Source organism: Urocitellus parryii, chromosome 8 (genome assembly GCF_045843805.1).
Source record: "Urocitellus parryii isolate mUroPar1 chromosome 8, mUroPar1.hap1, whole genome shotgun sequence".
NCBI lineage: Eukaryota > Metazoa > Chordata > Mammalia > Rodentia > Sciuridae > Urocitellus > Urocitellus parryii.
In genome coordinates, this window is record NC_135538.1 from 76,211,333 (window position 1) to 76,236,590 (window position 25,258).

At 31.8% G+C, this 25,258-nt stretch overlaps 1 protein-coding gene across 2 annotated transcripts in view; it reads left to right on the forward strand.

Moving 5' to 3' along the window:
* The window catches only part of Ibtk (inhibitor of Bruton tyrosine kinase), a 79,021-nt gene that overhangs the window by 9,315 nt on the left and 44,448 nt on the right, over positions 1 to 25,258 (forward strand). For both annotated transcript variants that reach the window (XM_026411476.2, XM_026411484.2), the window contains exons 3-16: positions 4,191 to 4,287; positions 5,268 to 5,392; positions 9,168 to 9,278; positions 10,401 to 10,571; positions 12,517 to 12,634; positions 12,724 to 12,904; positions 14,901 to 15,024; positions 16,801 to 16,978; positions 18,707 to 18,881; positions 20,035 to 20,634; positions 21,515 to 21,601; positions 22,608 to 22,690; positions 22,776 to 22,813; positions 23,174 to 23,270. In XM_026411476.2, coding sequence (XP_026267261.1) covers positions 4,191 to 4,287; positions 5,268 to 5,392; positions 9,168 to 9,278; positions 10,401 to 10,571; positions 12,517 to 12,634; positions 12,724 to 12,904; positions 14,901 to 15,024; positions 16,801 to 16,978; positions 18,707 to 18,881; positions 20,035 to 20,634; positions 21,515 to 21,601; positions 22,608 to 22,690; positions 22,776 to 22,813; positions 23,174 to 23,270 — 2,185 coding nt within the window. The remainder of the gene's footprint in view (positions 1 to 4,190; positions 4,288 to 5,267; positions 5,393 to 9,167; positions 9,279 to 10,400; positions 10,572 to 12,516; positions 12,635 to 12,723; positions 12,905 to 14,900; positions 15,025 to 16,800; positions 16,979 to 18,706; positions 18,882 to 20,034; positions 20,635 to 21,514; positions 21,602 to 22,607; positions 22,691 to 22,775; positions 22,814 to 23,173; positions 23,271 to 25,258) is intronic.

Genomic DNA, 25,258 nt, shown 5'->3' on the forward strand with positions numbered 1-25,258 from the left:
GGACTGGCCAAAAAATTGTGCCTTCCCTGCTCGCCCTTAGTTTTACTCTCTTATATTATCATTAAAGCCTTTCCAAGCTGTGATAAATATCCAACTGTGGGTGAATTCCACTGATAAAACATTTTCACAAAAGCTCCTTTAAGCCATTTAGTATTCTCATATTGGAAGCTATCTGCATTTTTTTCTTCCAGCACATTTTTCTTTCTTTTGGCCTTGCAACACTCCTGTAATTGCAAGTGATAGTGCTTCATCGAAGGGGCCTTCATGTCTGTTCCACTTCTGATGCCAACTATATAGCACTTCAGCTGTTGTGAATTGGCAGGAAGAAATTATACACACATAGGCATTTCAAGTGAATTTGCGTTTGATAAAACTTCATAGCTACAAAATTTTTAAGTTAAGTGCCAAAATAAATTGTATAAATATAGACCCATACTGAAAGTTCCTGATTGCCAAAGATACAAAGCCTTATCAGAAACTTGTTGCATATAAAAAACTACGGTAGGGATAGCATATCTTATGCAGCTTTTCATTGGCTCCCTCATTCTATTATGAGATGCATGCTGGCAAAGACTTAATGCTTACAGTGTTCTGCTTTATTTGTTGTCTGTTGTCATTTACCATTGTTTTCCCCCACCCCCACCCCAGCCTTGGTGTTTTTTTTACTATTCTGAAAGAACTTGCTATGATTTTTTTCCCCCATTGGTAAATCGGAGTCATTAGAATTGCAAGGTTTTATGGAAACAAATGCTTTACAATATGAAAATATATGGAGCAAATTATTTTGAATATCTGATAACATTCTAGACAATAATCTAGGCACTTGGGATATTGCAGTAAATAAGCCAGAGTCCTTTCTTGGAGTTTTCATAGTAATAGGAGGAATAGACCACAATCAAGCAATTAAATGAACAAATAAGAAAGTATAATAAATGCTGGTATATTAGAGTTCTTTTTGCATGCAATGGGAGCTAACTCTGGTAACTAACATAAGCAAAAAGATTTAAAAGGATACTAGAAGGACATAGGATACTTCTCAGAATAGAGGTTCAGGTCATGAACCAAAACACCCAATTAACTGTTAAATTATAAATAAATCAAGACTTCTCAAACTAAAATAGAATAACTATAAACTAATTAGAGTAATTAATCTGAAATGTTGTCCTCTCCACCTCCAGGTATAAATTAAATAGCAGAACCTGTTCCTAGTTTGTGATATTAAAGCCATGTCATTGGAATATCAGAGACTGCTTACTTTTCTGTTTCTGTAGTAGGAGGGCATCTAGCCAGTTTTCCAAAAGTACTATCAAAGTATTGAAGATTAGCTTTGAAAGAAGCAGAGGAGAATACATCCCCGTTTTACCATATAGAAATTACATATTCTCAGAATATTTCTTTCAGTTTTGACTTTCTTGGCAGTATATGGGCAGGCATAGCCAGAGAGCTATATTAAACTCATTCAACTTGGCTTGTAATCAGTTAAAAAGATCAGTGCATTAGATACTCTTGAGGAACTACTTCATGTCATTATTTGCTTTAATTCCACCACAGCTTTAGTGACCAGTTTTGAATAGGTTTCTCGCAGCTTTGGGTGGGTATAGTCTTCATCATGTTTCTGATACTACTGCATACCTCTTATTTTATGTCCCAGAGTTTGGCACACGTATATGACTAACAGAAAGTATGAGAGTTATAAGTTTTTGTAGAGCAATTCTTGGGTAATGGACAATGGAGCCCAGTGGTAAATATTCCCTTCTTTTATCCCTTGATTGGATAACTGATTATTTTGACATATTGTCTAAGACTTCCAAACATCCTGACAGAGATCTCTTTAGTAGCAACTTGATAACACATTCTTGTACTGATCTTTTCTCCTTTCTTGATTTTTTCTCACTGGTTTATCAGTACTGCTTTCTAGAACTTCTCAAGGAAATTACCAGCATTCAGGTCATGCAAGTCTTTATCGTATGTCCTGCTTTGGGGTAATACAGTTGAAACAGTTTTATGTTATTTCCTGACAATCGCCTATAGTAGTGTTACCAGTGTTTTGTAGTAAAATAGTTGTGTTTAAAGTCCATGTGCTGCTTGTAGAGTATTGTCATGAAATGCTCAGGCTTATAACTCTATTATAGACTCAGATGTTACTTAGTAAATGAATTGGCCACCATTTTGGGCATATATAAAAAAAATTGATTTTTAAGTGGAAAAGACTACACCTAGGTTCTTCTACCTTTAGAGTTTAAAATAAACATTTTAGAAAGTATCAGCGTTCACTAAGGAGCTAAAAACAAAAGTCTCTAGTCCTTTGTGCAGTTGAGGCTGCTTAGGATGTTGCATCTGTCTTTAGTTTTAATAGGGTTCAGTTGGTATATGTAAAATTCAGGGCAAGTTTATAAAACTGGCCAAAAAAAAAAAAACAAAAACAAAAACAAAAAACCTTCCAGGGATCTAAGTTATTAACTTCTCACTTGTCAGAGTCATAATTTGCAACACTTTGCCTCAGAATCTACCCTTCTTACCCTTATGAAGGTCAACCTTAAGTCTTCTCACAAGGACTTATCTTTTTGTAACAATTGTGGGCAATGTACAATTTTAAATTTATTAAGATATTAGACAGTCACTTCTGCATGGTTCATTTTAGCTTATGACTATCCAGATAAACTGTGTAAACAGGCAGTGGTGACATGTACCATGTAAAATAGATAAGTCTGAATTCATTGTTGAAAATCCTATAAAACTGTCAGCAAATAAGTTATTCTTGGCAAGGAGTACATTTTCTATTTAAAACATTGAAATGAAGTGACAATAGTCTGAATTTAATTGCTCTCTATCTTGTTTCCCACCCCAATTAAAAGGTGCTGACTGGGCTTGGGTGTGCTGTTAAGTGATACACAAAGTGTTCTGTTTCACATTGGAAATGTGGAGATAAGAATTATAGATCACTTTATTTCTCCTTAAGAAAACATACACACATTTTGAATATATATAAAATTTGTAATCTATATGTGATTTACAAAAGACTGCAATTAATGCTCTAAAAATTTAAGAGACAAAATATTGTACAAATGGATATAGAAGGATATAGTCTCTTATGTCAGTAATAGTTATAATTGAGTTCCAGGCAAAAAGAAATGAGACATGGATGATCACATTATAAACACTAAATTCAAAGGTAAGTATTGTGCTGCTACAGCCTTGGAATCTTTGCAGCCCTTACCTGTAAAAGAAATGGAATATAACTCTTTTACACTTTGACATGTTTGTGTAAACATGTATACTCATACAGATACAGTCACAGCAGTAGGGCGTGACTGTATCTGTATGAGTATCTAGGCAATCAGACCTGCCTTACTGTTAGTCTTTTCTATTACAATTACAAAATATCTGATATAACTCAATTTACAAAGAGGAAAGTTTGTTTGACTCACATTTTTGGAGATTTTATACCATGACTGATATAGCACAATATATAATGGCAGGGAGAATGTGGTGGATCCTGAGGTAGCACGGTGTATAATTGGCAGGGAGCATGTGATAGAGCAGACTGCTCACCTCATAGTTATCAGAAAGCACAAGAGGAAGAAACCAATATCCTATAATCCCCTTTGAGGTCATGCCCCCAATGACCCAAGGCTTCCCACCAGTCTCCAGTTAGAGGATCCAGCACCTCCCAGTAATTCCACAGGATGAGGACCATGCCTTTGGGCCTTTAGTGAACATTACAGATCCAAATTTTAGCATTTACCTTATAAAACTGTCATATCTAGTTCATCTTAATTAAAGTGTTACTTATTTTATTTCTTCACATTTTCTGGTGAAGAAAAATTGGTGATTTTTCTCAGTTCTCTTCTGTGTGAGAAATGTGTATGAATATGAGATTATTACTAAATTTTTTTTTTTAAAGATAGAGTGAGAGAGGAGAGAGGGAGAGAGAGAGAGAATTTTTTAATATTTATTATTTTTAGTTCTCGGCGGACACAACATCTTTGTTGGTATGTGGTGCTGAGGATCGAACCCGGGCCGCACGCATGCCAGGCAAGCGCGCTACCGCTTGAGCCACATCCCCAGCCCATTACTAAATGTTTAATTTTATTTTTTCATTGTATTAATGGGATTGATTATCTTTTTGATTCTTTAGAATAGAAAATTATAAGCAAACAGATAAAATGTGTGTTTGTTTCTTTTTATAGCATGGTGTTAGTCTGTATATTCAAGATAAAGAAGGCTTGTCAGCTTTGGATCTTCTAATGAAGGATAGACCAACTCATGTAGTATTCAAGAATACTGGTAAGAAAATTATGTAAATATATTCCATTAAGGTACAGCTTAGAAAATTTCCTGTTATCATAATGGGAAAGATTTATTTGTGTGTGGATATCTGCAAAGAACTATTGCTTAGGTATATGTTAAATTTTATATATTATATCTTTTGTTTTATTTTCAGAACACTTTGTTTTATTGTGAATTTTCAATTTTAATTCATACTTATGCCTATGAGAATAAAAATGCAACCTAAAATGTTAAGGCATTTAGAATTGTAGCTATTATAAAGTAATTAATGTACACCTGGAAAACAATATCAACTTGAGGAGAGGTAAAATGAATGCTCTGTGGGATTTAGAAATAAGAATTAGTAAAAAAGGAGAAGAGATTTAAATGGTATATTCTGTAGTTTTCATCTAAGCTAAGTAAGGAAACTACATTTTAGGTAACAGTTATAATTCCATTCTGGGACTTCATCAGGCTTCTAAAATGAAAGTGAGGATTTATGTCATAAACTTGTGTCATAAACTTAGCTATTAAGCTTTATCCCACTTCACTGGGATCTTACCCTAGTCACAAGTGCAATCTTATCCCTATTAAGAGCAAACTATTCAAAGTTAAAGTTTCAGTAGATATGTCAATATCACATTTGCTTCATTTAGAGCCTTTATATGCAAGATTAATAACATCTTGCACTTAAAATAATATGTTATTTTCATGGAAACTAAGTAGATATGATAGGTGATGGTTTGCTCATTTGCATTTAAACTTCAGCTGCTAAGAAAACAAGAAAAAGGCATTTGATTGCTTATACTGAGACAGATTTGTACTGCAATTTGGGTTTTTTGATTTCTGCAGTTTTCTAGAATTATATAATATATTAGAAGATTCATAATTTTAAAATATTGGTTGTTATATTCTTGTCAGAACTCATATTTTAGATAAATTGATTAGTACAGTATGGATTTTAAAATAAAAAGTATAAAAACTAATTTTCATTTTAGATCCTACAGATGTCTACACTTGGGGTGATAATACAAATTTTACTCTGGGTCATGGAAGCCAGAATAGCAAATATCATCCAGAGTTGGTGGATCTGTTCTCTAGGAGTGGTATTTACATCAAGCAGGTATTTTGAAATACAATTTGTATACTTTTGGAGATTAAAAATAACTTGTTTTGTATTTAATAGTTTGCCTATGGGTTTGTTGATTTTGTTGTATAGTAACAATTTAATGAAGAAATCTATCCATGGAACTTTACTAATTATGTTTTTAATTTTGTTAGCATTAATCTTACTTAAACTGTGAAAAATGATTCCCAAGTATGAGATGTTTGTGCAAGGAGTGTTAGAAATTAGAAGCTGCTAATGAGTTTAATTTTAAGAAAGTAGAACTTCTATTGATTTTCTAGTGTTTGTTCACATTTAACAAAAATTTGAATTTTTCAAGTTACTTTTTAAGTGACTTTGTTGACGTTTAGTGTTATTTTTGATAACAGATAAGTTTCTATGTGAGTAATGGTACAAGTTTAGTTGATATAATTGTAAAGTTTTGTTTTTGGTCTTATGTCCTTCTGCTGGATGATACATTCTACTTTCATAGATTCTGCTACTGTTAGCATTCTCTCTTTCTCTATAACATTGTACATGTATTTGTGTGTGTGTATGTATAATTTATACCTTTAGCCTCAGCCTTTTTCTTGGGCTTCATTTTAATTGTACTTTTGGCAGCAATTTAAGGTGTTTAAATTTAATGTCTGAAATCTTATTTTGGCCATTCTTAAAACTTTCTCTACTTAATTTGCTTTAATATTTATTTTTTAGCTGTAGATGGACACAGTATCTTTGTTTTATTTTCTTATATGGTGCTAAGGATTGAACCCAGTGCCTCATGCATGCAAGGCAAGCACTCTACCTATCACTGCACTACAACCCCAGCCCTTCTACTTAATTTTTAATGGTGTAAATTTCAGTTTTTAAATTCTACAGATTTTATCTCAGAACATATCTATACAGTTCATCTCTGTCTTATGCACTGGTTTTGTCAGCTTTGTTATTTTAACAAACTACTTGAGATGATCAACTTAAAAAGAGAAAAAATTTATTTTGATTCATAATTGTAGAGGTTCCAGTTCATGGCCACTTGGCCCTGTTGTGTTTGGGCCTATGATGAGGTAGCATAGCATGGTGGGGACTGTGTGGTAGAGAAAGCAGCTTACCTCACAGTGGCTGGGAAGCAAAAAGAAAAGAGAGAAAGCTAGAGAGAAGACCTATAGTCCCCTTTGAAGACATGCCCTCAGTGACCTAAAACCTCCCACTATGCCCTAGCTGTTAAAGGTTTCTGCTACCTTCCAGTAGCACCTAGCTGAGGACCAATTCTTTAAATACATGAACCGAGCTGCCAGGCCTTTTCTAAGCTCATTCTTGGATAGTGACAACAATGTCCCGACTTGACTCTTTAACTTCATTCATTTTCATCTTCTTCATTCATTTTCATCTTCTGTTAATATCTTTTTTAGAATTATTATCTTTAAGAAACAGAGCTAATTATGTTTTTATCTGCTGATTCATCTTTGAATAAAATCTAAACTCTGTGGCTTGGAATGTAAGGCCTTTTAAAATCTTTTTTTAAATTCTAATTTGTTAAGTATTACAGCAGCCTTGTTTAATTTTCCTAAACTATCATGTTAGCTCATTCCCACTACTTTCTAGTTGTTTTTTATGCATTTTGATATTCTTAAAATGACTTGTCTCAAATTAGGAGCTTGTTTTTTTATTAATATGTTACTGACACATTGGAACTTTTACCTGATGTTCATGTCTCATATAAATATTTAATTCATGGTTTGAGATTGAACTCTGTTTTTAAAACTACTTTGAGCTGGGTGCAATGGCACAGGCCTATAATACCAGTTAAGGCAGAAGGATTACAAATTTGAGGCTAGCCTCAATAATTTAGTGAGGCTCTCAGCAACTTAGTGACACTGTCTCAAAATAAAAAATATAAAGGGCTGGGGATGTGGCTCAGTGATAAGCACCCCATGTTTAATCCCCAGTACCCCATTCCCTAAAAAAAATTGTGTGTGTGTGTGTGTGTGTGTGTGTGTGTGTGTGTGAAGAGAGAGAAAGAGAGAGGAACTACATTTTCTTTTTAGTACTAGGGATTGAACCCAGAGTTGCTTTGGACCACTAAGCCATATTCCAGCCCTTTTTTAAATTTTATTTTTTATTTTGAGACAAGATCTTCCTAAGTTGCTTGCTAAGTTTTTGCAGCTGGCTTCAAACTTGTGATCCTTCTGTCTCAGCCTCCTGAGACCCTGGGACTACATATCTGTACCTCTACTCTAGTCGAACTGCTATGACTGTTATTTGCCTGATTTGCCTAGGAAAGATTTGGGTTTTGATTGTTTTCCTAGTGTAATTTGTTAATATAATTCCCTTTCATTCTTAAAAATATTTGGATGACAAATTATATGAATTATATCTTTAGGGCTCTGTAGAACACTATAGAGTTTACAGTTTACAGTTACAGCAGGAGTTTCTGCCCTAATGCAATCCAGAGCCTTGAGCTCTGGACTATATATGTGTGTGTGTATATATATATACACACACACTATATATGTATATGTATGTATATATAATATATTTGTATTTTAGAAATTAAAGTGAAAAGCCATGCTTAGTAGTTTTCTTTAAAAATTACGATGTTTTAAAGTTGGAGGACTTAAATTTTCTGGTATCAATGGTGGTTTAATAGAAGTCAGAAGTTGTATAATGGCCTTCTAGTATAAATTTAAATGAAATATTTTATTTTCTTGACTCAAAATGATCTTTCCTCTACAAATTTTAACTTAAAAAAATACAAGTTTGTATTTTAGACTCTTTTTTAAAGATATTTGTGGTACAGCTAGATGAGATAATGACCTGTATATTACCTTTAATTGACAGGCATGTTATGTTTATATAACTCTGTGAGTGGCCTAAGGATATGAAAATACAGTTCAGCTTATAATTTTCTTATTTTCCAAAGGACTTTGACTTTCTGGAAAATTATGTTGAACTTTCTTTATTTCTTACTCATTTTTTTAATATCTGAAGAAGTATAAATACAAATATTTTTAAAAAGAATAATAAAAGATATTTAAAATAACATATTAAGGTAGAATGAATACAATAAATATAGAATTAGAAAAATATAGCCTGGAAGTTAGGTATGGAATTATACACACATTTGCTGTTGGTTTCCTATTACTGCTTTCTGATGATATATAGTTCAGTCATTTCAGTGTCCTTGACTTCTGGAATATGTGACTGAGTAAGTGTGTTTTAGGAACAGGAAGGATATTGGGAATCAGGCAGATAAGGAAAAAGAAGGTGGGAAAGAGAGAAAAACTTAAAAGTAAATATAAATTATTTTAAGCCACAAAATATTAAAGGTACATTAGATAATATTAGAAATACGAAAAGGATGTACTTAGCCCATTGTTATTTAAAAAATACTCTTTAGACATTTCTACTAGTTTTATTAATAATGTATATGATTATTTGTTAATCTTTATGCTTTGTATTGCACTCTGTTCATTTCTTGCTATTTGATATTTCAAGAAATTAGAAAACAAAGAGCCATTATGTTTTGTAATCGAAGACTTAAAAGTTAAAACATTTTTCTTCTGTAGATAATGCATAACTGAATTGTCTTCTTTGTTCTTTTTTCAGTGTCATCATTTTTAGATAATTTAAAGTAAAGCATATTTTTTATTTATTATAGAAAATTTTAAGTGGAATTGTATGACTCCCCCATATCCATCATCCAGCTTAAACAATAGCAATATTCTATGTGTTTTGTAAAATAGAGGATATTTTATTCATAGAAGATTAATAATGTTCTTTTGTTTTTCCTTAGGTGGTGCTTTGTAAATTTCATTCAGTGTTTCTGTCTCAGAAAGGGCAGGTTTATACCTGTGGTCATGGTCCTGGAGGGCGTTTAGGCCATGGAGATGAACAGACTTGCTTGGTAATTGAAATGTCATTACACAGTTCAGGTAGCTTCAGTAAAACTTTGACAAATTGGAAGTTTCAGTTAACTCAATTTCCACCCCCCCCAACCGCACTGGGAAAATAATATACCAATTGATAATAAGTTCTAAATAAATCAGTATTATCATCTTACGTAAAATGAAGATAATAATTCCTGTATTCATGGAGCTATTGTGAAACTTAAAAGAAATACTAATGGATGAAAAAATAATAATGACTAGAAGCAATAAATTATCTCCTCCCAAACAGAAGTTATCATTAATCTTTCTCTCCTTCTTAAAGCATGCTTTGATAGATAATAAATATACTAATAGTCCTCTTAAAAAAAATCCTAAAAATAACTGAGTGAGCTAATTTTTTGATAGGTAGTAAGTTTCTTCCAATTAGCACCAAGTTTCAGTAGCAAAAAATAAAATTTTGTGATTATAAAATGAAAACTTTTCAACTGTCAGTATTTCATTAGAAATATAAAATAAATAAAACCTGTTCTGTTCCAGATAGTGTTTTACATTAGTCTGCCTTCATGGTTCAACCCTGGTAATAATCATAAAGCTTATTTAGATACTCTTCTGATTCAATATTTGCTATATTTCCTTTGATACTTTTGTTTTATATCTAAATACTTAAGTTAAACATTGTATACTAGGAACTAACTGATTAAAAATTTGATTAAGATCAAATAGCTAGTGAGTGGCAGAAGATTTGGACCCAGTGCAGATAACTCTGAAGGAGCATGATACTATATGGTTGGTTATTCACTGAAGGGAAGCATTGATTCTTTTATTTTGTGTTTTTTCTTTATATAATTTCATTGATTACTTCCCTTTATTCATACAAAACAAATCTGTACTTTGTATTTGGTAAGAACTTAGAAATAATTTATTGAATTGAATTATTTTTTTGAAATTTCTTGTTCAGCTTATGTATTTTGCTCATAAACCAATGACCATATAATTTTAAATTAAACTGCCCGTTGCTGAAATTTGAAGTTTACTTATGTTAGATACAGTCATATCAGTTATAACATTTTGGATAAAGTATCATCAGATTCTTTTGTATTTTCATATAAATGATTTAAATAATAAAATTTATTTTATAGGTTCCCAGGCTTGTGGAAGGACTGAGTGGTCATAATTGTTCCCAAGTGGCAGCTGCTAATGATCACACTGTTGTATTAACTGAAGATGGATGTGTTTATACATTTGGTCTAAATATTTTTCATCAATTAGGAATTGTTCCTCCACCTTCCAGTTGTAATGTACCCAGACAGGTAAACTTCTCTTTTTTAAACAATAAGATGACATTTGCTTTTTTGCTACAAAACCTACATGGACATTAAGGTGTAATGTATTGACAGAGCAACTTTTTTTTTTTTTTTTAAATTTTACTTATTTAACTTCATCTTCAATGTTGTATGTGTATCTGTTAAGGAGAAATTGAGTAGTGCTGATATGTGTATGTTTGTGCATGTGTGTGTGTGTGTGTGTGTGTGTGTGTGTGTATATTCTCCCATCAAAAAGAAATTAAGCATTATGCAAACCTGCATTTGTTTGGAGCAAGAAAGAAAGCACTAGGGAAATCAAGCACTTGATAGATTAGCTACCAAACTATAGATTCAATCTTTAAGTATTCATAAGCAAAAGATGAACTAGATTTTGGGCTTATTTGTTTGTTTTTGTTCCTTGTGAGTTTTTTTTTTTTTTTTTTTTTTTGGTGTGTGTGTTAGTATTGGGAATTGAACCCAGCCTCTCACATATTAGGCATGTGCTCTGCCCAGATTCTTTAGGTTTGAAACTTCAAACCATTTTTAGGTCTTCTTTAAGAAGAGGAAATTTATCAGTACAACTTGGGCCTGTGCAAGTGAGGCACTAAATAACCTAATTTACCAGCTATATTAAATCTGATCACATATGTGACAACTGGTGAGTTGATGTTATGAAACATGGGTCCATAACCCACCATGTTTTGTTCCACTTTTCCAATTCTGTCTGTACAACCATTGCCAGAAGATGCTCTTTCTTCACTTTTAGCAACCTGGCATATAGAATTGGGACTAGTGCTCTAAATTAATATTAGAATCATCACCTATAACAAGTGTGTTTTCAGCTCATACAATTTTGCATTTTAATGTTAAAATTCTTCAGCAATTTTCTTGATTTAAAATTCTTACTACACATATGTTTTATTAAGTATTTGAATCCAACACCTTCCTATTCTGGATGACTAGTGAATTAATAAGAACTATTTCAAAATATTTGGGAGTAGTCTTCAATTTTTCTCTAACTGGTCTAACTGGGATCTGTGGATATTTAATCATTTCATAGACTTCTCTAGGAATGGCAAATAAATTTTACTCCCATTTTTCGTATTGTATATGACTTGGAGCTGTGAGTTGATACACATGTGGAGTATTCTCAACTGGGAGCAGTTTTGATTCCTGAGGCTGTTTGGGAGTGTCTGGAGACTTTTAGTTAATAGAACAAGAATGTGGCTGGGTGGTGGTACATGCCTGTAATCCCAGCAGCTGGGGAGACTGAGGCAGGAGGATCGAGAGTTCAAAGCCAGCCTCAGCAAAAGCAAGGTCCTATGCAACTCAGTGAGATCTTGTCTCTTAAAAAAAAAAAAAAAAAAGGGCTTGGTTGACCACTTGAGTGCTCCAGAGTTTAATCCCTGGTCCCCCCACCACAAAAAAAAAAAAAAAAAAAAAAAAGAAAAAAAGGAGTGTATGTACATCAACTATACACATTAGTGAGTGGAGTCTGGGGATGTTTCTAACCATCTTATAGTACACTAGATGATTCCTCTTAACAAGGAATCATCTGGCCCAAAATGTCAGTAGTGCCACTGTTGAAAAAGACTCTGTAAATGTCAAATTAAAAAGTACCATTCTTTTTGCTAATGCCTATTTGCATATTGCTTATTAGAAAAAAATAAATAGGCAAAAGTTTAATGATTTGGTTTTTATACCATGTCAATTTTTTGTGTTAAATCTGCTTAGTGAAAGTGCTGCATGAGAATATCTTGTGTTCTGAGAAGGGTTTAGGTCTCAGTACAAGTGTTAAAATCTATTAGCAGTAATTGCCATTAGCACTTGTGAGGGTGATAGCAGCAAGTATGCCATGTATATTTGCTACCCTGATCTACTGGGTCTTTGAAAAAATTGTAGTAGATCATAGATATATATAAAATGCAGTCTCATTTGTCTTTTTGAACAGATGCAGGCAAAATATCTTAAGGGAAGGACTATCATTGGTGTAGCAGCAGGCAGATTTCATACAGTGCTGTGGACTAGAGAAGCTGTTTATACCATGGGACTAAATGGTGGACAACTGGGTAAGAAATATTTCTTGACAATTACTAAAAAATCAGTGGGGGCTTAAAACAGATAATTTATGATTTGTTTATTTGTATAATTTTTTTAGGATGTTTACTAGATCCCAATGGAGAAAAGTATGTAACTGTTCCTCGTCAAGTCTCTGCCCTTCATCATAAGGATATCACTCTGTCTTTGGTTGCTGCAAGTGATGGAGCCACAGTCTGTGTTACTACCAGGGGAGATATTTACCTACTTGCAGACTATCAGTGCAAAAAGATGGCATCTAAGTATGTGTAGAAGAAACAGATCTTTAAGTTTCATATTAACTGTTCCAGCAAGTATGGAATGTCCACTTTATATTGTGCTCTGTAAATGTTAAGTGAAAAATTGAGAGGAAAGTCAGGAAGTTTTGCCTTTGATGATCTTTGTATTTTGACAAGGATCCAGTGACTATATGTAAAATATTTTTGTAAGTTGTAAAACAATATTTATAAGTTATATTTAACATGTTTAAATATGCCTTATAATTTTTTTTCTTTTTTAATGCATCTGGTGCACAGAACTAGATTAATCATAATTCTTGGCTTGTGCTACTATTATCATTGGTTTATCTGTAGCCTTTTATATCTTATTAACTTATATATTTTTAAAAAATAATTAATGTGTACCATAAATCTTTTATCCATGCTCAGTGTTTTATCTAATTGATATATATTTTATTATTTGTATTTGTAACTTGTTATGTTTTAGTAACATGCAGTAAACTAGCAGTCGGTTAAAAAACAAAAAGTTAAAATAGAGAATCACAATGTGTTTAGCAAGGATACTTTTTCCAGTTGGAGTTTTCTTAATTTTATAAACCACACTCCTAATGTTTTACCTATGATTTTTTTTTTCAGTTTGAATGATGGAAGGAGCAACTGCTTAAAAATAACTGTGAAGTTATGTAAATGCAGAATCCTGTACTTACATATTTCAGTCTCTTGTAGTTGATTAATGCATATCTGATTTGATAGCATTGTGCTGCTGCTTGTATTCATTGTGTCATTCCAAAGTATACAACTCTTATGGAAAATATTTTTCAGACTAATATTTTATTAATTTAGATAATATTTTATTATATTGTACAATTATAGAAATAAATACAAGTACAGAATTAATTTTTGCACAAATGCAACAGATTCGTGGGAAAATATAGTTCAACTAATGGAAGCAGTTGTGGGCAAGAATTCTAGAGAACAGCCATCTAACTTTTAAGGCAATTAGGGACTTAAATTTAAATGCAACAAAATATACTTTGTTCATGTAAAGAGGTGGTAGCTTAAACAGATACCATACTTGAAATTAACACATGATCAGAAAATGCCAAGCATCAATTTGTCATAATTTATCTTCTCTGTATAATAATTAGAAAGTTACTTTTGACATTAATTGTAGGTCATAGTTCATTAATAGAAACATGAAAATATGAACAAATGTGTTTCTTTAAATTGACTAGGTTGTTTTATTCCTGCCATGAGGTGATATTAGTTAGTGTTTTTAGTTAACATTTATAAAATTGCCCTTGTACCATTAAATTACATACATATATCCAAGTTTTCACTAGGACAGTTCCTTTGTTGTAGATTATTAGGACATAGTAATTTTGAAAATAATTTTTTTAATGTAGGTAAACTATTTGAAAGGGAAAATAGTCATTGGGATAGCAGAAGGTAGTTTTCACAATGATGCTGTGCACATCAGATATACAGATACAGTGAAGTGTGTGACAAATGTATAAATTTTTAATTAGCAATAGTGATGAGTTCCTATTTTAAGACTGACCATGTTTAAAATTAATCATGTCTCATTTTGAACTTTTTTGTTTTTTGCAGAGCTGGGGATTAAATTTAGAGCCTTGAACATACTAGACAAGTACTGTACTACTGAACCATATCCCCAACCACTAATTTTGAATTTTACATATTTTTCTATTCAAATGGTTATACATATAGGAGATTGTAGCCTTACTTAAACTCTAAATGAATGTATGCATTAGCAAGTGGGGTTTAGGTATTGAATGTGTATGTGAGTAGAGGCTTTGAGAGGGAAGAACTTGCCTTACGAAAGTCAACCACCAACTTAAAGAAAGGAGAGACTGGTGATTCCAGGGACCAGATCATTTTACTTCATCTTTCATAATAGTTGCCTATTTATTATTATCTGATTAGTTATATCTTTAAAGTTAATCATGTTTACTTTAGAGAATATATTAATTGAGGAATTTTTTTCTTTTCCATCCAGACAACTAAACTTGAAAAAGGTTCTTGTGTCTGGGGGTTGTATGGAATATAAGGTTGATCCTGAACATTTGAAAGAAAATGGGGGTCAAAAAATCTGCATTCTTGCAATGGATGGAGCTGGAAGGGTGAGTGTATTTATGTAAAAGCTCATTTGACAGGCATAGGAGATCTAACAGTGTGAGAATGTTTTACCGTTTCTGTGATGATTTCTGTTGACTTTCTTACTTATTTTTGACATCTGATACTATTTAATATAAGCTAGTATTTCAGAGGAAGTATGACAACATTTAATCTAATGTTCACAGTATTGCAGTGTCAAACTGTAAATTAAAATTCCATTTATTGTTCTTAAAATGAACATAAAGAATTTTGATGAATTATTAGGTATGCACACTGAGTATTGATAAATGGTGTCGGATTGCATAGCTAAGGGATGTCATGTAACTACTCTTAAAAAGTAAAGACTCAGCAGCCAGTATTGCAAATTTGGTGCATAATTGGAAAATTTTCCCTCAGATTTAGTGTTATACAAATGTTCACATTATATAAATGCACAGATTATAACTATTCACATTATGTATGTAAAAGCTAGTATATTTTCAGATCATTATATATAAAGAATCTCACCCCTTAGTTTTAATTTTACTTCCCTGTAGAAATATAGCTGTACATTTATCTAATAAGATGGTTAATTTGAAATATATTTTCAATTTGTATGTTTAAATGTATACTTAAATATGCATTGATATTTGTATACCATATATAATATTTTAAATTTATAATAAAACTTAGAAGTGTCTAAATTACAAATTACATTTAAAAAGAAATGCATTGGTAACACTGAAAAAATTATAGACTTTGGCCAAAAAATTCATAGTTTTCTGTCTTTTTTGCTTATGAAGTAAAAAATAGGAATGTTTTCTGTCTAAAAAGTGCTGTAAAATTAGACATTTTGGAAATTGAAGAATTAATCGTAAATCTCTACGTCTGGTTCATTATTGGTATAAATTACTGTCATTGATAATTCTATAGATTTTTCATGAGAGTAACATGTATGATCTTGGTGGTTACTGTTTGTGCTTTAGTTTTTAAAATTTGATTATGTGGGAATTAGTTTCAAAAATCAGCAGTTTTAATTTTTCAAATGAAAGCATACATGGAATGCCAGTATAGAAACAGATACAAGAATTGCTTCCCTGCATAAAGCTGGATTAGGAAACCTAATAAACTACCTTTCCTTATTCTCTCTGTCTCTTAGCGATTGTCCCAGATCCACTTCTCAGGACCACTGGGTTTTGCCAGGACCATTTGAAACCATTGAACTCTTTGATGATTTTTCTCTCTCTCAAGATTGTGTTTGAAAGTTACTTGTCTGAGTTAAGCACACATCTACTTGTTTTTTTTTTTTTTTTGAGAGTTTACTTTGGATTTTCATAGGGTGATTTTCAATCTTGCAAATAGATAGCTATAGTAAACCTGAAATTCAGGTTTTAAGATTTTGTTTTTCTATAGCATTGTAGCAAATCTATTTGTCCCCAATAAGTAATACTGAAAATTATTTCTTTTTTTTTTTTTTTTGGTGGTTCTGAGGATTGAACCCAGAGCCTTGTATATGTGAGGCAAGTACTCTACCAATTGAGCTATATCCTCAGCCCCAAATTATTTCTTATTAAGAGGAGTGTCTTTGAAGTAATTTTTAATGCTTCATGTTTGCTTAATGTATTTTCCTGAAAGTTCTTTCAAATCAGCTTGATTTTTATAGTATGTATTCTGTAGAAAAATGAGCATTAAAACATACTATTTAGAGCTTTTATTTTGACAATATTGTTCCTTGACTTCAGATTTTACTTGTTCAGCTGCTGTGTTGCTTTATATTCTGATGTGATTTGGTTTTATTTTAGGTATTTTGCTGGAGATCAGTCAATAGTTCTCTGAAGCAGTGTCGATGGGCCTATCCACGCCAGGTCTTCATTTCTGATATTGCTTTAAATAGAAATGAAATTCTGTTTGTCACACAGGATGGGGAAGGATTTAGAGGGAAATGGTTTGAAGAAAAAAGAAAGAGTTCTGAAAAGAAAGGTTAGTTCACATATGTGGACAGCACATTAAAGTCCCTTTCAGTTAACTTAACAATATTATTAGGTTTTACCTTTAGTCATTTATGCAATATCTTTGTGATTTGTTTCTTAATGCTTGTCTTCTATTGGACTGTAAGTTCAGTGATGACAAGGGGGCACATTCCACTGTACCTTTAGCATTTGTCCTATTTCCTGGAACATTGTAGTTCCTCATTAAGTCATCTGTTGAATGAATAATTTAGTTATTAAATGCTAAAAATATATGTAATAAACATTTTAATTTTGGATAATTTATTATTTTTGTATTTTATTTATTTATAGATTATTCAAATCTGGTAACATTTAAAGTATATTTACTGTGTGCTAGAGACAGGGAGAAGTTTTTTTGTTGTTGTTATCAGGGATTGTACCCAGTGGACTTAAACACTGAACCACATCCCTAGCCCTTTTTGTATTTCATTTTGAGACAAGGCCTCACTAAGTTGCTTAGGGCCTCGCTAAGTTGCTGAGACTGACTTTGAACTTGCAATGCTCGTGGCTTCAGCCTCCTGAGCAACTGGGATTACAGGTGTGTGGTACTGCTCCTGGCCAGAGAAGTTTTCATGATGTGAAAATATGAATCCCTGTTCTCAGGGACTCCTAAGTTTGTATATACATGGTTATATATAAATAGGCACGTAAGTTTCTTAAGAACCTAGAAATTGGTGGTGGGGGAACAAGTGTTTGAGAAAAACTAGTAGAGCTTCCCTAAGATAGAAATAGAGGGAATTTGAGAGAGTAACTAGAACACAGGTTTCACTTGTAAATACTGAAAATTCTTAGAATTGTGTCTTAGGCAATGTTTAGTAATTGAATTCATGGTCTCATGATCCCATGTCTGGTTTTTAGTTTTAGTAAATGGTTATTTTCAACACCTCATATTCTCTCTCTCTGGCACATCTAATGAGTTACTGAATTTTGTTTCTTCTATCTCAAATGCTTTTGAAATCTTTTTACTTTTCTATACATCAATTGCTGACAACTCAGTCTATATCATTTATTCATTTTTTGGAATGTAAAGTAATACAGGTTCTTTATTCTTTGTGTACTTTAAAAATTCTTCACATTTTAGCTAGAGTCATTTCTTCATATGCAGATTTTATGACTCTGTGGAAGCACTATATAATTTGCTTTCATAGTTTTGATTTGACCTGTAATGGTACATTCTTGTTTAATATCTTTCTAGATTGTGTACTTACTGAGGGTAGGGGTGTTTCTTTCTTGATCACTAAAGTATCCCTACAGGTCAACACATGATCACTGTATCACAGTAGTACAGTATAGTCATTTAGGTATTTGCTGAATAAATGCAAGAAAAAGAAAAAAGAAAGGGAATAAGTAGGCAGATTATGAAGACAGTAAGTTTATATAGTTTAAATGTAGGTTGAAGAGTTTTAAAAACTAAAATATTACATTAGCCTTTTAGAAAGAATTTTGGTTACAATATGTTTTTGCTCAAAGAAATGAAATCAAGACCAATTAAGAATTCAATAACTAAAAATTCTCTGTAATACAACAAATATTTGATGTAAAATGTTGTTTTGAAGAGGGTATGTAATGCTTCAAAATAATAAATATAAAAGATATTCCATATTTTTTCCAATTGTTTTTCTATTCCTTTTACTCCTAAATCATTTTAATAATTCCTGTAAAGCTTTGATTAATTGTAGCATATTATTTTTTTTGGCAGACGTTTTATCAAACCTACATAATCCCTCATCAGATGGGTCTTATGCTTCTGATACAAATAGTGTGTATGAAAGAATTCGACTTGAGAAACTTTCTTTTGCTCATAGAGCTGTTAGTGTCAGCACAGACCCAAGTGGATGCAACTTTGCAATCCTGCAGTCAGATCCTAAAACAAGGTATACTTGTAATTATTAAATTTCATTTTTAGAAGGAATGATGACTGGATTTTCTTTTGTTTTCAGTAGTTCCTAGTACACATTTGAGTGCTGTTGCCAAGTCCTGTAGAGACCTTAAGACAAACATGTTACCAGGATAATCCAAAGGTGGAATTTGTTCATACTAGATAAGAATGATTAGTGTTCCCTTTAGTTTGTAACCTAATGCCTATTGAAAATATTGAAGATATATATACATGCACATGTATAATTTGTTTTTAGTACTTTATGCTGTGTTCTTGAATTCTCAAATTCTGAGAAATGTATTATAAATATTTCTTAGCAGTTTGTGAAAATCTCTTGCATATGATGGGAATTGACAAAAAGAAGAGGTGGAGTAGAATCATCTATAACATAGAATCCCACTGCAAATTTCCTACATCACATTAATAGACAGATAGGTTAAGATAAGCACCAAGGGTGTTGTTGAACAAAGAAGTAGTCTTGGCAGTAGGATGACCATCCATTCTGGTTTGCTCAGGTCTGTCCTAGTTTTAGCAGTGAAAGTCTCATCTCCTGGGAAACCCTTCAGTCAAATCAGGAAAGTTAAAGGGTAAATTGGGAATGTGTGATTACATTGATGTAGTTCTGAAAGAACCAGTATTACAAATTGTTTGTGTATCTTAATATTTATTTTGACTTGAGTGTGTAACATATTTTTTGATTTGGGACTTGAAGTGTTTACTCAGTCCTTGGTTTGTGTTTCTTCACTTGTAAAATAAGATATTTGAAAGAGGAAAAATTGAGAAAATACTCTTTACTCATTTTTGAATGTTTTTATGTTCAGTAATTTAAAAACTTTATGTGAAACATCCATTTGAATTTACATTGCTTAGCATTTCATTGTAGCAACAGGGAATATTGCTTTCAAAGGAAAACTTAATTCTTGTTGTTTTAGTATGAGAGAAAAATACAAATAGAAAAAGGAACAGAAAGAAATAAGGTTGATACAATTTCTGAGTCTTTGTGATATTTTTATATTTGAGGACTACCAAATTTAAAATTTTCTAAGTTTAATAAATAACATGTCATTTGATTTTCAAAGGAATCAACCAGGGATGCTTTTTTCTCCCAATTTTCTTTAAAGTAAAAATTATTTTTGTTCTACTTCTAGCCTTTATGAAATTCCAGCTGTGTGCTCATCATCCTTTTCTGAAGAATTTGGCAAACTGTTGAGGGAAGCAGATGAAATGGACAACATTCACGATGTAACATTTCAAGTTGGGAACAGAATCTTTCCTGCACATAAATATATTTTGGCAGTGCGTTCTGACTTTTTTCAGAAATTGTTTCTTTCAGATGGTGCCACTTCAGAATTTTCAGATGTTTACCAGAAAGATGAAGATTCTGCAGGATGCCCTCTCTTTGTGATAGAGAAAGTTCATCCTGAGTTGTTTGAGTACCTTTTACAATTCATATATACAGAAACTTGTGACTTTTTAACTCATGGCTTCAAACCAAGAATACCCTTAAACAGAAAACCAGAAGAATATCAGAGTACTCTGAATTCTCATATGAATAAAATGAATTGCCATGAAGATGATAATCAGAAGACAGCATTTGAAGTTTACAAAAGTAATCAAACTCATAGAATTAGTGAAAGGCAGAAGAGCAAACCTAAAGCTAAAAAAGGAAAAAGTGCCGGGGAAGATGATCCTGTAAGAATGTTGCAAAATGTTGCAAAGAAATTTGGCCTCAGTAATCTGAGTAGTAGGTATGACTCCTTAATATCTGTCTTGGACCTGAATTCTCCTGTTTAAATATTTTTACCTTTTCTTTTTTGTTTTCTTATCCCCACTGCTCCCACTCCTTTTTTGGGAGAGGTTCATTGATGTGTTCTGTTTTCTGGTAGAGACATCTCTGTGGGACTCCCTGGTTTGGACATTAAAGGGTAGGAAGGCTATTAGAGGATTTCTGCCCATTGTGGTACGGCTCTCTAATAGGGATCTACAGTGACAAGCAATGTGGTATGCTAGAAAGATCTTGGGAATTAGAAAGACTCATGAAATTATGCTCCTTAGTCTACTATTACTGGATTGCTGGCTGGGGCATATTTAATAGTTTGCTTGTATATAGTATATAGTATATTGTATATAGTAGGGATATTGTATATAGTATATAGTATTGTATATTGTATATAGTAGGGATAATATTCACCTCATGTTATTGGCAAAGTTTTGTTGTATAGCATATGTAAAGTGCCTGAAACAGTATCTGTCACATTATAAATCAGATTCTTTGTTATTCTCTATTTTAAGACCTTTTTGTTACTTGCAAAAGAATAACATTAATTGAGGATTGTGAGAAGGGGAGAAGTATATATAATATTTCTATTTAACAGTGCTGAAGGACTTCGTGCTATATCTTTGATTTGCTATTTTCAATAAATATATTTAATATATTTTTAATTCTAATTAAAATCAAAGAAAAATTAATTATTCTTAAATATTATAATGGGGTTTGTTGAGATATTTTTCTAAATGATAATATGATTATGTTTAGATATGGACTAAATTGTTTGATTTTTGTATGTTTGTGTATTAATCTTGGTAGTGGAGTGTATCCACTTTTTGATTTTTTTCTTTTCTTGATAGGTTAGATGAAGTCAGATTTGAAAATGAAAAAATTAATGTTATTGCTAAGAAAACTGGTAATAAACTGAAACTGAATCAGAAAAAATGGTAAGTTAGATAATGAAGATAAACTTTCATGTCTGGATTTTGGTGTACAAATGTAGAAATCAAAGATCTTAGGTAGATATCCTCTTACCTTTTCTAGTCTTCATTTTTGGAAATTTTAGAGAGCTATTGAGTTAATGGATAAAACATTAACTGCTCAATAAGACATTGAAGGAGTTCACTCTTTCTGATGTGAATTTAATTTTTTTTCCTTGCTTGAATTTTATCTTATTGTTAGTAGTATTTGATGTAGTCCTAAAAACCAAATTGTATATTTCCATCATTATGATGACTATTTCCTTTAGTATACTTTTTTCCATGAATAAATATGCTACTCTAAGTATATTTATTATCAAAAGTTTCATTTTAAGTATTTGTAGGTGAAAAGTTTTGGAGAAAAAGAAACTGTAGGTGTACAGACTCTGCTTGGCACAAAATAGGTACAAGTAATTGAATTAAAGAACTTTAAACATGGAGTTGCTTTAACTCTTGTTAATACTTTACATGGAAATAAAAAAGTAAAACCAGGAGAAAGTCTTTTTTGAATATTTATTTGTGCTCAGTTTTCTTTTCAAATGTTATCTTTTTATTAAGACTTAATTGTTTTCCCTGAGGTGGAGGGAGATGAAGTACCTTATTTATATGTATATCCACAAGATGTTTATTCTCTGCCACCTTTATCTAAAATAAAATATAAAGTTAAGCCAAATCCTTTGATATATTTTATTTGCTTAATAATGTAAAGAAATCACTCTTGCTTCAATAAACATTTTTTTTTTTTTCTTTTGGTACCAGGGTTTGAACTTTGGGGCACTCAACTACTGAGCCACATCCCCAGCCCTATTTTGTATTTTATTAGAGACAGAGTCTCACTGAGTTGTTTTGTGCCTTGCTTTTTGCTGAGGCTGGCTTTAACTCGAAATTCTCCTATCTCCGCCTCCCGAGCTGCTGGGATTATAGGTGTGTGCCACACCCAGCTTCAGTAAACATTTTTATTTTTATTTTGCAGTTCATTTCTGTGTGATGTGACCATGAAATCAGTGGATGGAAAGGAATTTCCTTGTCATAAATGTGTTCTTTGTGCTAGACTTGGTAGGTATATTTTTTGTTAACTGCTGATTTATTTGTTTTAGTCTTGTTTCACTATTCTTATTACATCAGACTTTTTCCCTTTCAGAATATTTTCATAGTATGCTGAGCAGCTCGTGGATTGAGGTAAGACTTAAATAGAAAGCACCTAGGCAAATAACTAAAATTCTTTACACTTAGAAGTTAGAATTGATGATAAAAGGCTTTTGAAATCAAAATAGTCTTATTTTTATCTAGAAATGTGTTAGGAATGCTAGTGTGTTCCTTGTTTTCTGAAATTTTCTTTGTTCATTTTTTGTTATTTTAATATTGAATGTAATTTTAGCTTTGTGTTTTATAGATTTATTTTTTGCTTTTAATGTGATTTCTTATCCAGAGTTTTTTATATCAAATAACTCAAGTTAGAATATAGTCGTACTTTATTTTAAACTTTACAATAATGTTTAAAATTAATTGTTTTCCTTTATTTTATCTTAATTTACCTAGGCTTCCAGTTGTGCAGCTCTGGAAATGCCAATACATTCTGACATACTGAAAATTATTTTGGACTACCTCTATACTGATGAAGCTGTGGTGATAAAAGGTACTTTTAGAAAATTTTAGATTGTGTATAATAAAATAATGATAAAATAAACATGAGACTTAATTTTGACACTACTTTAAATAAACTATCATTAGAGGCTTAATTTAAAATAAGCAGTAAGATGATTACTAACAGTGAAAGAACAGAAAGAGTTTTCAATATCCCTTGAACTCTTTGAAACTTGTATGTAATATTGAATGGTGTATGGATTGAGGCCAAGACTTAAATAGAAAACACCTAGGCTTTCTATTATATTTAGCAGTTCCATTTTCAGCTACTCTACAATTGAGATGAATGGAGAACAGGGAATATAGTTTTGTCAAGTTCCTTACTTAAGTTGTTTCATGCCTATTTCCCCCCGTGTAATAACACACCAGAAGTGAAAGAAGTAGATGAAGAACTGAGCCAAAATTTATGAAGAGACTACATTTATATGCTTTGTCAGGCAAGACACCATATTTTAGTTGTACAACAACAGGTTTCTTTAGTTGTTGGAGTGGTATTGAGTGTTCTATGATATTATTTTACCATTGTTTTTTAGCCTTAGCTGTATATTAAGGATAAAAAATTTAAAGTTCCTGTCTTTATTTTTAAGAAACCTACAATCAAATGTAAAAAACAACTACATAAGAAAACAAGTATAACTAAACAGAGTAACCCTCTAAAAAATGGGTACATTTTTGAGAAACTAACATCTAAATATATGTGGGGAAATCTGAACAGTGTTTGTAAAGGAGGTAATATTTAACTGAGAACAAATTTTCTAAAGATTTGTGTACTTTAAGAGGATAGTGGAAACCTTGGTACTTTTCCTCTATTTCTGTCATTTAAAAAAAAATTATTATATACCATAAAGTTTATTCTTCTAAAGTGTATGATTAAATGGTTTTTAGTATATTTCAAAATGGTATAGCTCAGCATTTTCTAATTCTAGTGCATTTTCCTTACTCTAATAAAGAAACCTTTTACCCAGTAAGCAAATACTTTCCACTCATCCACATCCTGGTCCCTGATAATGACTAATATACTTTTTTTCTTTCTCTTTGCCTTTTCTGCACATTGCATAAAAATAAAATGAAACATTATGTGCCCTTTTATGTTTAACTTCTCTTACTTAGCATAATGTTTTCAATTATTATGTTATAGCATATACTAGCACATCATATTTTCTATTGCCAAATAATATCCTTTTTGTAGATATACCACATTTTATTTATTCATTCATCAGTTGGTGGACATTTGAGATATTTTCACTTTTTAGCTATAAGGAATTATTTTTGTGGGCTTGTGTTTTTGTTTTATTAAGCCATATACCTAGAAGTTGAAGTGCTGGGTCATATAGTAACTCTTAAGTTAGTTTTTAGGAACTGCTGAACTTTAAAAAGGGGCTGTTTTAACTTTCTTACTGGCAGTGCACATCAAAGTTCCATTTTCTCCACATCATTCCGATACTCTTTAATGTTTGTTTTCTTGTAACTTCTAGTGGGTGTAAAGTAGTATAATATTGTGATTTTGTTTCGCATTTCTCCAGTGATGTTGAACATCTTTTCATGTGTTTTATGACCAAATGTGTATCATTTTTGAAAAATGTTTAAAAATTTGGGCCATTTTTATTTCAATTAGTTGGTTTTGGTTGTTTTTTTTTTTTTTTTTTTTTTTTTTTTGGTGCCTGGGATTAAACCCAGGGGCACTTGACCACTGAGTCACATCCCAACCCTTTTTACTTTTTATTTGGAGACAGGCTCTCACTTAGATGCCTAGGGACTCACTAAGTTGCTGAGGCTGGTTTTGAACTTGTGATCCTACTGCCTTAGCCTCCCGAGTTGCTGGGATTACAGGCTTGCGCCACTGTGCCTTGCTTGTTTTTTATTATGTTGTAAAAGTTCTTTATATACCCTGGGTACAAGTCAATTATCATATGTATATATTTTTCTTGTTCTCTGGGTTATATTTTCATTTTCTTTATAGTCTTTTAAAATATAAAAAGT